This window comes from Ricinus communis, chromosome 4 (genome assembly GCF_019578655.1).
Source record: "Ricinus communis isolate WT05 ecotype wild-type chromosome 4, ASM1957865v1, whole genome shotgun sequence".
In the NCBI taxonomy this organism is placed as follows: Eukaryota; Viridiplantae; Streptophyta; class Magnoliopsida; order Malpighiales; family Euphorbiaceae; genus Ricinus; species Ricinus communis.
Genome location: NC_063259.1, coordinates 26,829,120 through 26,841,891, shown reverse-complemented (window position 1 = coordinate 26,841,891; position 12,772 = coordinate 26,829,120). Strand labels below are relative to the sequence as shown.

The 12,772-nt window shown below is 32.3% G+C and overlaps 1 protein-coding gene across 2 annotated transcripts; it reads right to left on the bottom strand.

Moving 5' to 3' along the window:
* Positions 1–2,164: 2,164 nt before the first annotated feature.
* On the bottom strand, positions 2,165–10,137 carry LOC8288980 (homeobox protein knotted-1-like 6). 2 transcript variants are annotated; one of them, XM_025158932.2, is made up of 5 exons: positions 8,976–10,137; positions 8,264–8,386; positions 7,955–8,093; positions 2,640–2,881; positions 2,165–2,518 (listed from the first exon to the last, which is right to left on the bottom strand). In XM_025158932.2, the coding sequence occupies exons 1-5, from the start codon at positions 9,300–9,302 to the stop codon at positions 2,360–2,362; spliced, it is 990 nt and encodes a 329-aa protein (XP_025014700.1). In that variant the 5' UTR covers positions 9,303–10,137; the 3' UTR covers positions 2,165–2,359. The 2 variants fall into 2 exon arrangements, with proteins under 2 accessions (XP_025014700.1, XP_002511373.1); XM_002511327.4 differs by having other exon boundaries at positions 2,640–2,878; positions 8,976–10,132.
* Between the last annotated feature and the right edge of the window lie 2,635 nt (positions 10,138–12,772).

The following is a 12,772-nucleotide window of genomic DNA, read 5'->3' as shown; positions in this document are numbered from 1 at the left end:
TTAAACTGAGAAACTTAACTAAGAATAAATTTGAAAATTTGTCGTTGATAATACTGAATTTAAATAATTATGCAAATTACTGAAACTGGAAAAATAAAACTAAAAAGGAACTTGAAATCAGGTCTTCTCAAAATGAAGCTTTAACCCTTGACAATTGTTGTTGTACGAGTCTAAAGTTCTGGACTCGACTGTAGTGTGAATTTAGATCCTCCTATTATAGGGCTACACCACAACCCCGAATTCTTTCACAGTAATTCTTCAAATATTTGCACTTCCCAATTTTCCTCAGCTTGGACGTTTCTGTGATTTCCAGGTTCTTATGGATTAATGAGTTGTCAGTTTTGAATAGGTTAGCGAATGAATGCCTAGGGCAAAAAACAGATTAATTATGCAACTTCTCCACTGACTATTCCGAGTACCAAATTGTGTCATTTTTTTTTTAATAATTAAGCAACTGTAGATCCTATGATCTCCGTTCTTCTCTTCATTTCTTTTCTGAAGACTTGTTAATTAGCAGGTAGCTACTAGACAAGTTCTGGGAAATTCAATACACAGTTTGATTAATGATATAATGCTGTAGTAAAAGAAAAAAGAAAAAGAAAAAGAAAAAAGGAAAGTCAATATATGATTCTAGAAAGAAATTTGGAGGAAGTGCATCAGATATGATTCACAGCATTTAGTACTCTTTATAGTCTTATTACTTCTGCCAAGCCGATAATTTTGAACTGATCAAAGTGCTTTTGCGGGAATCAGTTTGTAGTCCATTAACAGTTATTGTCAACCCATTTTCTTAATGATGATCATCGTTGACTCCTTGTGCCAGGATTGTGCTCTATCCCTGTCACGCAACACCAAGAACACCTTGGCTTGGCTGGCTACCCTCCAAGGTCATCATCAATCTATACACCTTATGAAACTATACAAATCTATTTATTCACTTACAGTTGTCAATCTGTTTCGATGAAGAGACCTTTCTTGAAAATCTAATAAACACATGATTCCCATTAATCTGCTAGCTACATCATGTGTGCAATGCTAGAGTTTAAAACCAATAGCATGAAGAACCACAGTCTCTTGTTGTGTGAAAAGAGTTTTTAATGATAATCTGCACATAAAGCCTATTTTTATTTATTTAATTCTTTAATTAACTCGAACCATTTGTATGAGTAAAAAATTTTATGTAACCCTCGGCGGCTAACATGTAGGATCAAGAAATTATATTGGATTATTAAAACTGTCAGCAGTCCGAATTTCAGGGCACAAGTCGTGCGTGTCTATAATACATGAACTCAAGAGCAAGGCAGGTGTTTATTGACATTATTATACTAAAATTATTTGGACTAATAAAATAAATGATTATTGAAATTTATATTTAGTTAATTTTTATCTAAATTTTTTATTTATTCTATTGTAATTATTTATTTTTAGTTTTACTTATAATTTTGGTCACTTTAATAATAAAAAGTTAGTACATTGCATTTCTTTTCTTTAATTATATTTTTCACACTTAATCATTTTTTATATCTGTTAATTTTATATCTATAAAGTAACTAATTAAAGTTGAATAATTAGAATCAAATAAAGTAAAATCTGTTTAAAGAAATTTAAGTACAAAACTTGTATTATTATTCCATCATTAGAATTCTAAAATCTACTTCCAAATTCATCTCATGTAATCATGAAAGGTATGAAAAAGTCTGGAATAGATAGGTCATATGAATCACAGGCCTCCTACTTTTAAATGTATCTTACATTGATTACAAAAATTGGAAAAAGTCAGCTAGGGCACAATTATAATGCACAAATATTAAAGTAGAGATTAATATTCATGTTAACATCATAAATCATATTTATGATCTATATCTCTAAATTAAAATCTACTAAAATTTATTAAAATTTAAAATATAATTTTTTTATTGAACAACAAATCTCAACCATTAATTTTTTAAATCTATAATTACAATCATAGAGACATATGACCAATCATATTCAACATGAATATGAGAGGATTTTAATCCATTGCAGTACCTCAATTATCTACTAAGCTTGCATACATAAAGGAATAAATAAAACATGAAACAACCATTGATAAGTGGATCTTAAGGTTTAATTAATATGGTTAAAGAAAGGCATTATTGTCCAGCATACAATTTTAGAAATCATGTCGGGAAACATTTTGCGAATACTAGCATTTGGTTAACTGGAGAAGCATTCAATTTAGAAAGTCTTGCAGCTACAAAGCAACATTTCATCAATAGTTAGTTAATTAAAGTGGTAAACATTTGATTTTGGCATCAGCGAGAAATTTTGTTTTAAAGAATTTTAAAAAGCCAAGAGTTACAGCAAACATCCTCCCACCTCAGTCATTCATGAAAAATGGTCCATATATACTGTCCACAACAGCAAACTGCATGTTCTCCGACGGCTTCCAATGCCGCTTCCTTTGATTTATAAACCAGTTATTAATCTGCTTTTGGTCGAGCCCAGTTGCATCAGCCAATGCAACCTTATCCGCTTCCTGTAGACATTGATATCAAGAATTCAAATGTTATGCTTCCAAACCCTAATATAGGGGCTAGAGATGGGTAAATTAGGGTTTTCCCCCTGATTTCTAGAATTTGCTTCAAAGAAATAATTACCGTCGGGTATGGCCATTTGTAATGAATGTTCCACCAGTTGAGTAGGATTTGCCTTGCTTCCTTTGGTAGCTTTCCTTTCTTCTTCTTTTTGGAAAACTCTTGCTTTAGGGTACTGATGTAGCCGCTGTATTTCTGCAATAGCTTATCCTTGAGCTCCCGCTCTTCATTTGCACGGACCGAATCCTGTGCCTCTAACTCTCCTCCACTGATGTCTTCATCAGATGAACCAACAGCTTCATCTGCTATAACAATGAAGCAACATATCTCTCCATGTTCACAAGCGCATCAATAAATACCACAAGGATCTTATTCAGACACATTATCGCATTGATCTATGATCTACATAAGTTAGCCAGTACTTGCGAAAGTCCAAGAATAAGCATTTATTAACAAAGTTTAAGATGCAGTTAAATAGCATTCACATCTTGCCTATAGAAACTAACCAGTGTTTTGTACTATTTGTTGACAAGTATAGATGAAACCCAAGCTCTTAATAACATTAATAAAAGCGAGTCAAGCAACTAGTCCGATCTTTTTATCCAATTATTTTATCGGACTACAGCATGTTTAGGCCATACAATTACAATTACAATAATCAGTCATATGATGGCTAATCTTGAAAAAATTAGCAGCAGATTACCAAAGAGTTGCCAATTGACAGTAATCGACAAAGAGAGTTAGGGTAGAGTAGAAGGCCGGAAGAAGTGGCTGTTGGGGGAGAAGTATAGGAGTGGGAAACAGGAAAAACACATGGAGGCAGAGATTCCATGTCTATGGATGTGATGTTACTCGGACTGCACCATGCTATGCTGCTTGCTTGTGGGGACCCACGGAGCTTCTTTTTCTAACCCCTTTTTTTTTATAACATTTTCTAAACCTTTTTCTATCATTGAAGAGAGTAAAAGTGAGAAAGAGAAGGTGAGAATTGTTGTTGGGTCGTGTCTAGTCAGTGAAGGGTTTGAGTTGGTGAATGAAGAGTACGGCCCTTGAAAAAGAAAAAGAAAAGAGAGAGAGAGAGAGAGAGATAACCCGCAAGGCACGCACTGCCACTGCGCCCTTTTCTCTCTTCCCAAATCTCTTTTAAACTTGTGATTCTCTCAAAGTTCTTTCACTGACAGAATGGTTTTAGAAAAAAAAAAAAAAACTTAATGTTTATCTCCAACAATATTACACTACGGCAGCCTTGCACAACTTCCGCCCACTTTGGAAAAGTTCAAAGATCTTCGAGTCGAAGAAACAGTTTTAAAAAGAAAAAAGAAAAAAACTCTATCTTATGCTAAGTTGTGACACCTGATCATCACTGTTTTAGCTCTCTGAACTTTTTATCTAATTACATCCTTATAAGAAATGAAGGGTAGTAGAATAAAGAAACATTGGTCAACTCAAGATACTAAAAACTGTTTGGGTTCTCAGGAAATTTTCTTCATTTTTTCTTTCTGTTAAAGTTGAAAAAGGAAAGGACTCAAACGAGCATTTAACCTATAGGATTAAAACAAGGCCTTGTCCTTGTCTAATGACAGCTAAAAATGAGAATCACGTAAACGTACGTGACAATCCCCGAAATGAAATGACGACTTCTTGGCTCTACAATCCAGACGCTGTTTGGTGAGAGAAAAAATAAATAAATAGTGAGGTTGTGGCACAATAGGGTTTTTAACCACCGGTTTAAAGCAAAAAAGCAATTAATTTTGCTCACCTCCAATCAATGACTGCCCCAGAAAGGAACAAATCTAGGGGAACGAAGGAGAAGAGAGACAAAGGATTTTTATTTAAAACCCACCGAAAGCTGGACCAGTGAGAGTGAGAGTGAGAGTGAGAGTCTCTTTGTTTCAGGAACCTGCATTTGCAGCTGTAACTGCGGGCGTCCATGTGGTTTACTATTACCACCTACTTTTATTTCCCTTGCTAAATGTCTACAATGCCCTCCATAAAACTCGTATTTCACACAAACGGGCCCTGAACCCTACATTTTCTTACAACGCAAAGACAGAAGCCTGTGGCCACAGATACATACATAATAAGAACAAAATGTTTCTCAAAGAACAAAAGAATATGCACATATAAGAATGCGGTGCTTCCACCTTCAAGTCGAGTGCAGTGTATACCTATTTTATGTTTTTATGGTCTTCTAGCGAATCAGGCTAGCCAAAATGTACCTGGTTTTTAAATACCTTGTGGAGGTATTTTTGCAGTTTGTTGCATGAAAATCAGCCGCCTCAGTTCTTTGTGAAGAAACACAAGAATGTGCAGCAACAAGTAAAAAATGAGAATAAAATAGCAAGTTATGTACATCACCACTAGCATTCAATCATGCTTGTTCAGACAGAATTAAGACACCATAACATCCACATTGTTGCAATCCTCTGATAGCAATCCCGACAACAAAGCCTGGTAATGTTTTTCTGGTTCACATTTTGTTTTCTTTCTTCTTTTGCTCTCACCTGCTGCCTAGGGACAAATGTTATGCATGCTAATGAACGGCAAGCATAAATGCGATTGGGAGATATTCATAAGTGATGCGATTATGCAAAGAACAGATTGGACAAAGAAATTGGAAAAAGGTATCCAACATTACATCCAAGTTTCCTAATTGAAAAGAACATATTTTCCTAACCTTTACAAGACTATATTCCACAGCATCTGCATTCTGCACCATGGCAGCTACCCCCTAATTAAGCCTTTTCTTTCAAAGGCAAAATTCCCATTTTAATTTAGTTAATGAATCTACTTCAATATCACGTTTTCAAAAAGCTTCATATATACAAGCAGACCTCCCTAAATATTTTTGTTATGTGGTTTCAAAGATAAGATAATTACTCCATCTATGTTTAGTACACTTTGATTGACACGTAAATTAAGAAAGTTTTTTTATAGTTAATATCATTAATACTTACTATTGTAATACTAAAATAGATTTGTTAGCCATAGTCAATCCCTTTAATTTTATTGGACTTGCCAACTCATTTATTAATGCTATATGATTATTGACTATTCAAATTCAAATAGAAAGATATGCTCCAACAAAATTTATAATTTCAAAACAAGAAAGATGAAATTTAATTTTAGATGATAATATTTATATTATTAAATGAAAGTAATCTTTTCATCATTAGTTATTCAAAGGAGAAATGAAATTTGGATTGAACAAAAAAGAAGAAAAAAAGACTAAGGTAATATAGCTTTATAAAAATAATGCAACACATGAAAAATGACAATATGAAATTGATCCAAAGGCAATGTGGGTGGCATGAGAAGGGTTAATACTTAGAATAGCATACCAACAGTACTCCTTTAGGTTCGATAATATCATTCTAGCTAGTGCAAATAATTAAAGCAAAGCCAGCAATTAATTGAAATTAATATATTAATATTAGATTACCTGAGGATCAAATAAAAAGTTGAGAAATACGCATGCAACAATATAATTTATCTTCAACCAATCAGTACCTAAAGGTGTTATTCCAATAGATAATAAAAAATATAGCCTCCATGCTCACAACTAGAAACAATGCATGAAAAGCAGCTTTATCTCAAACTGATGCTAAAAATAGCCAGCAAACATTACTAAAACAGCAATCAGGCGACAAAGTCCATCTGTACAAAGTACGAAAGCAGATGGTTTCAACTAATACCGAATTAAATTAAGCCTCAAAAGCAAGAACAGATGACAAAGAAAAATGTAAAACTTATCCTATCATGAGCGGATGTTTTTCTGATTCTTTTTCTTTGCCCAAAAGCAAATGTAATATTTTGAGAACCTAAAGCTTGGTACTTCAGTCTGCCACCATAAATTGCCTTCTTAAGATTCAGTTTGGAATCTAATTAATTTAATGATGTGGATGATTAAGCAGAAAAGGGAATTACTTTCAGTTTAAGTTCTAGTATTTTGTAAGTATGTAAATCCTGCAACTCTTCCCAATGAATTCTTTATGTGCAAGAATGGATTGATGCCAGAATTAAGCCAATGATCCTAAGACCTTTCCCGAGAATAGTTTTTTAATTCCTGCTAGGGCATGCAGTACAACTCACGCTCCATTGATACTTTAGTCTTTAGTCTCTAATCAAAAGTTCAGTTCCAATAAAGTAGATGACTAGTTGTTTAAAGTTAACCACCATTACTGATTGCTACCCATACCACTAAAGACTACCATCCCAACACTCCCCAGAAACGTGCAACAATTTATTGATCATGAGTCAGCATTGTCTCAACCTTGCCCAAGAACAATTATGAGACACGAACTGAGCTTGACCATGAGCCATTGAATATCCACATTTTATAGGCTCTTTTTAAATCCCATTAATTGCTTAGGAAAAAAAAAAAAAAAGGAAAGACATATAAAACGGTTTTCACTATAAAGCATTTTCCTATGGAAATTAAAATCACAAGATTCAGTAGCTAAAGACAGTCCAAATGCACGATTAACTTGCATAACTAGGAATGAATGAAGGAATCACTTTTCAATTGATACCAGCCGAGCAATTAAGATTATTTCATAAAATAAACAGCTTGACAAGAAATTCAAAGTAAAATATAATAAATTGTTAGCCTCAGATGAGCATATCCACAAATGACAGTGTTCCTAACATCCCTATAACCATATTATTAACACTGACTATGTCATCATGAAATCTTTGAAATGTATCATATATTCTTCATGAAATACTCATTCGAACAAATATTTTATACTCAAGGAACAACTCTAGTGAAAAGGAAATATAAAAACTGGAACAGTTGTCAAGAAAAGCTTCAGCGATGTTACCGATGACTTCAGAACTCAGAGATGTTGTGTTCCTAACCTTTAGTCAAAGGAGAAGAACACAATTCCAACCATGAACAACTTAAAGGAAGGAAAATATAGAGATTAAACTCTCAATCACCCCAACCCCCTCAATAAACAGGTAAAGCTAACTAATCTCTATTGTTGGTGTACTCAGTGCAGATCAAGGGAAAAAATAGCTTTTCCAAACTAGGGTTTTTGAAACCTTAATCTCCAGTTAATATCCGGAGCTAGAAAAAAATTTATATGTTGTCAAAAGGTGCAAGATTTCGCCCAGATCCAATATGGGAAATTAGCATATGAAAGTTTTCTTCTCTTGCTAAAGTGCGCTAGGATTTTATGCTAACGTACGCCTGCGATATTGGGTTCTTGCTCATGTGATCATATCATATCTCTTGTTTTCTCCCCATGCTACACAGAAGACTACACTATCAAGAGAAAAAAAAATATTCCACAACACAAACATCAAGAAAATAAGCAAAAACAATTCAAAATCAAGACTCCTTATTTATTAGAGAGAGGAGAGAGAAATCAGACCGGAAACATGGGTTCTGGAAGTAGTAGTATTGCAGAGAGTATTTAACTGTGCTTCAATATCGTTCAAGAAAGTGGTGGCTTCATTGAAAGGCCTTGAAAGATCCGATTTATACTTCACCAAAATGTCGCAGTAAGTTTCCTGCATAGAAATAACACCACAAAGTTATGTTTTTTTTAGTCGTCCAAAATCATGAAGAGAAAACCTAAATAAAACTCAAATTGAGACAGATGGTAAAAGCTTCTATTAGGGTTTGAGTTAACTCGAAAGAGGTAGAATACAAAGAAAGTTTCATAAATAAGAGAAGAGACCATGAATTCGTCGAGCTCAGGATCTGCACCCAAGCAAGAGGTAATAGTGCTGGGCCTCTTGGAAAGGTCACTTTCTTGCCGGATTTCATCCAACATATACGCCATCTCCGGTGGTGCTCCCACCTGCAATGTTAAAAGCCATGGTTTTAGAACTTTAGTTTTATATATTGCCCTTCACCAATAGCTTTATTTCAACAATTAAACTAGTATAAAAGAAAAAGGAAAAAAATGTCAAAAGCCATCAAATTTATGTATTGGGACATGATGGTAGCGGTTCACACTGAAGAGCCACACATGCAATTGCAACCACGCACACATCAAATACACCGGAGATGTACTATTTCTAACTATTGTAGATTTCAAGAATCAAATTTGAGTATACAGAAATGCAAATATATCCCTTTTTGTCAATTCTCGATATCAATTTACAAGACTCGGCTCACTGATGACAATTCTGTTGAATTTGGAACCCTTTTCTTTGCATCTCCATAATTCTATCAAAATGAGACCAGAGGAAAAACCAATACTTTCTCTCTCCATTAGGCCTAACTTTTTGCCCTTCTGACATATGTTCGAGTTCATATATTGTTCTTTATAAAGGCACGAAAGAGCTCAAAAGCTAAACTCCAGTTTTAATGACAGGAAGATTTTAGCTGAAGCTACGGCCTTGTATGTAAATGTATATATATACATATATGTAGAATTATTATACCTTCTGGCAATCAATATAAGCTTGAAGCAATTTCGGGTAAAGAGGATGAGCAGCAATTTTAGCCCTAATTGCACTAGAAACCTCCTCTTCTGAACCACCACCACCACCACTAACGCCTCTCTGCATCTCAGCTACCATAGAAGCAGCATCAGATACCGCTGAAGACCCAGGAAACAAGTGGTCAGAACCAAGCAAAGGAAAAGAAACCCCAGGTGAAGAAAACGCGTGGTAGTCAACCGGAGCAGAAGGAACCAAATTCTCCGGCACAACCTGCTGCATAGAGTAATGGTCACTACAAGTAGAGTGGAGACCATACAGCTCATCCATGGCTAAAAGAGCAATCAGGTAGAACAGAAATAAAAAGAAGTGTGTTGTTGTTGTTGTTGTTGTTGTTGTTGTTGGGTAGCAGCTACTAGATAACAAAGAAAGAGAGGAAAAATTAAAGCGCAGTGGGGGATTTATGCTCTACAAGGAGTGAAGTGGAGAACAACGGCAATAGAGAAAGTACTGTAGCAGTATAGCAGCAGCAGTAAGATGATATAATGAGCGAAGAGAAAAAGCATATAGCAGCAAGTGTATGTTCGGGCCCCTTCCTTTTTTTTTCCTTAATTTCCCTTTGAAGAAGGAGATTAGATTATGCTCAGAGTATTAATTTATTTATTAGTTTTGGGTGTTAATTAAATGAAGTGATTACGTGAAAAGTATAAAGACAGAGAGATGACGGAACGGAAAGACTGAAGACAGACATTGGGGTTTGTGATTTTTAGCGTACAAACAATGAGAAGCTCTGATCTTTTAGGGTTTCCTTCTTTCATTAACCTTTCCATAGCCAACTTATGTATGTATGTGTCTAACGTCTGCACGCGCGTTCAAGGTCTATACAGATACAAGGAAAAGAAAAACAGATGACTGAGTTTAGGTTTTTTTTTTTTTTTTTTTAATTTAAAAGGACAGTTACTACTATTTTCTTCTGGTTTACACTCTGTTGACACCATTTTCAGAATTATGGTCATGGCAGTTGTAACTGAAAGCAAACCAGATTGCTGTTAATATCTATATTTTACATGTAGAATATAATTAATTTACATAAATATTAAGCATAATAAAATTAAATAATGATTATATTTATAATGGTATACGTTTTTTAAAATCATCGTTAATTTCTCTTAATAAGATATTTTATATATAATTTTAACAAATGTTTCTCAACCATTGGAATTTAATTTTTCTACTTTGTGATAATGATTTAGTATTTTATAGCGGTAACAACCGTAATGCATAATGTAAAAGGTTAACAAAGGAATGATAATAATAAAAGAAAATAAAAGGACATTAAGCAAAAATTCTTATAATATTTTCTATTAATTCAATAAATAAAGAAATTATATAATATATATATATATATATTATATAATAGCAAGAAATATTTGAAGGAGGATTGATAAGAAAATAAATAAATAAATATCTTGTTTGAATAATAAAATATATTATAAAACTGTATGTTCTTAGAAAATTTTATAAAATAATTAACTTTGTATGTACTATTATATGAATTATAAATATTTATTTTACATTGAAAAGTATAACTGAACTTTTTTTATTTATAGTTTATACATATGTATAAAGTTTAGTTAATAATAAATTTAATATATAATAAAAGTATTGACAGTATTATAATCATTTAAAAATTCTTTTCTATTATTAATTAATATATAATATCAATTATTATTAATATAAACTTTTATAATTGGGGTGTTGTTTAATTAGAAGGAGTGATTTTTTTTTTATAACAGGTGGAACAATACCCAAAACAAACAAACAAAAAAAATAGATATTCAAAACCAAGTCTCCTATACGACTCCAGCAACAGCAAGATCTTGCCACAGAAGATTATTTTATTTTATTTTATTAGTTAAAAGAATTAACGATAAACAGGTACTTGGAGATAAATTTCTACGTGCTTCAATTAAATTACCCTTTTTTCATTGAATTGAAAGTTGCTTTTGTATATTTTATAGGTATTTTGAGCTATCATTTCACCTGCTGCAACAGCAAAATCGAATCAAAAACTTATGATTAAAATTAAGTTTTACTTTTAGAATTAATTAACTTCGAATGCCTTCCTTACTGTCATTTCATTTTAAATCTTTTTTCAAGCATATTCCTATTTCCTTTTTTAAAAGGTTGTTACATTAATATTTACGTAATCACAATTGGTTTTGAGTTTTTAATTCACAGTTCAAACCCTAACTTGACCTACTTTTTAAATTTAACATCCTTAATAATTTCATTTTATATATTTTCGATCCCAAATAAGAGTTGAATATGTCAATTTCATTTCATTACATTTATTCTTTCAAGTTAAATGAGAATAAGCCATATATGGATTTTCATATATGTCATGAATATGCTTCAAATTAATGGGATTTGAATGTCAATGTTTGAATCATATTCTTTTCGTTGAACTATGAATGTATTCTCTCTCTTTCTTTCTTTTTTATTCTCCTTTAAACTGTTGCTTATTCTTTATCAAAAGTATAACCTTAATATCTCTCCAAGTTATATTAACTACTTGTAGGATTCTTTTGCACTAAAAATAGCATATACAACAATATATTTCTATATAACATTCGATGTGGGCTGAACAATTTTTCGGTTAATTGAATATCTATAATAAAATGGATCAGATTTTATGTATGGAAATTACTCTAATGCTTAAGTTATTAAGTATTTAGACTTAGACAATGTGTAATGTGTTGATTTGAGTGAATGTTTATATGTGATTTATGCATTAGAGAGATCGTGTTCATGGCAGAAGGAAGCATGACTTCCTATGTTTTCGAAAGTGGAAAACATGAGCCGACATTTGTTATCCAAATCTCATTAGAAGTGGTGAATTTTTTGACTCGCTTATAATTTAGGTGATCTCGTATCAATTTTTCTATTCAGAAAATTTGTATTTGTATCATATGAAAACATTATAATAAATAGAAAATTAATATTTATATATACGTGTTTTACATTTTAATTTTAAATAATTGATAAAAATTTTATTATTTAAAACTAATAATTATGTGACAATTATCATTAATTTAACATATATATATATATATGAGAGCATGAAACAGGAAAGAATTTTTCCAATATATGTTTATGTATATATTAATATCAAACTTTTCAGTGGATGTTAAGACAAAGTTGTAATTAACAAAGAGTAAAATCATGAATAAATAAAACGGGTAAATAGAAATCTCAGAAAATATGCAGCACGTAGACTCGAAGTTATTGGTGATAAGAAAATATAGTTAGCCAATCTTCTTTTAATTTTTAAATCTATAGCTATGATCTTCCTCACACAAACAGACATATAATATATAATCGAAAGTTATCTATTTTATGGAATCTTAGAAAGAACGAAGACACGCGAGAGAGAGAGTGAGAGTATAAATGGAAATGGAAGTGGGGGTTGAATGTTTTTAAGAAGAGTATAATAATTAAAAAGATCAAAAGCATATAACAATTATATATACGCTTTGACTCGCGAAAGAACAACACAACACAAGAAGGATTGGTTTCTTTTTCTTGCTGGAGAAGAGGAAAAATTATAGTATTGCTTTTGATAATGTATAATGTTAAATATAATACACTATCATCATCGTCTGCATCATTATATCAGTGTTGCAGCCACTTTATATTAAACAATGGAAAAAAGTTAGCTTCATTATACTTCTTATGACCTTTGAGTTTGCCATATCCCTCTCAAACTCCACTCCTACTTATTTTTTGAAAAACCAAAA

Bases quoted from the DNA above. Each gene is read 5' to 3' on its own strand.
- LOC8288980 (XM_025158932.2), bottom strand. From the start codon at position 9,302: ATGGATGAGCTGTATGGTCTCCACTCTACTTGTAGTGACCATTACTCT. The intron at 8,387-8,975 runs GTATAATAATTC...TTAACATTGCAG, and splicing joins CTTATATTGATTGCCAGAAG to GTGGGAGCACCACCGGAGAT. The intron at 2,882-7,954 runs GTCTGATTTCTC...TCATTGTTATAG, and splicing joins TTCCAGAACCCATGTTTCCG to CAGATGAAGCTGTTGGTTCA.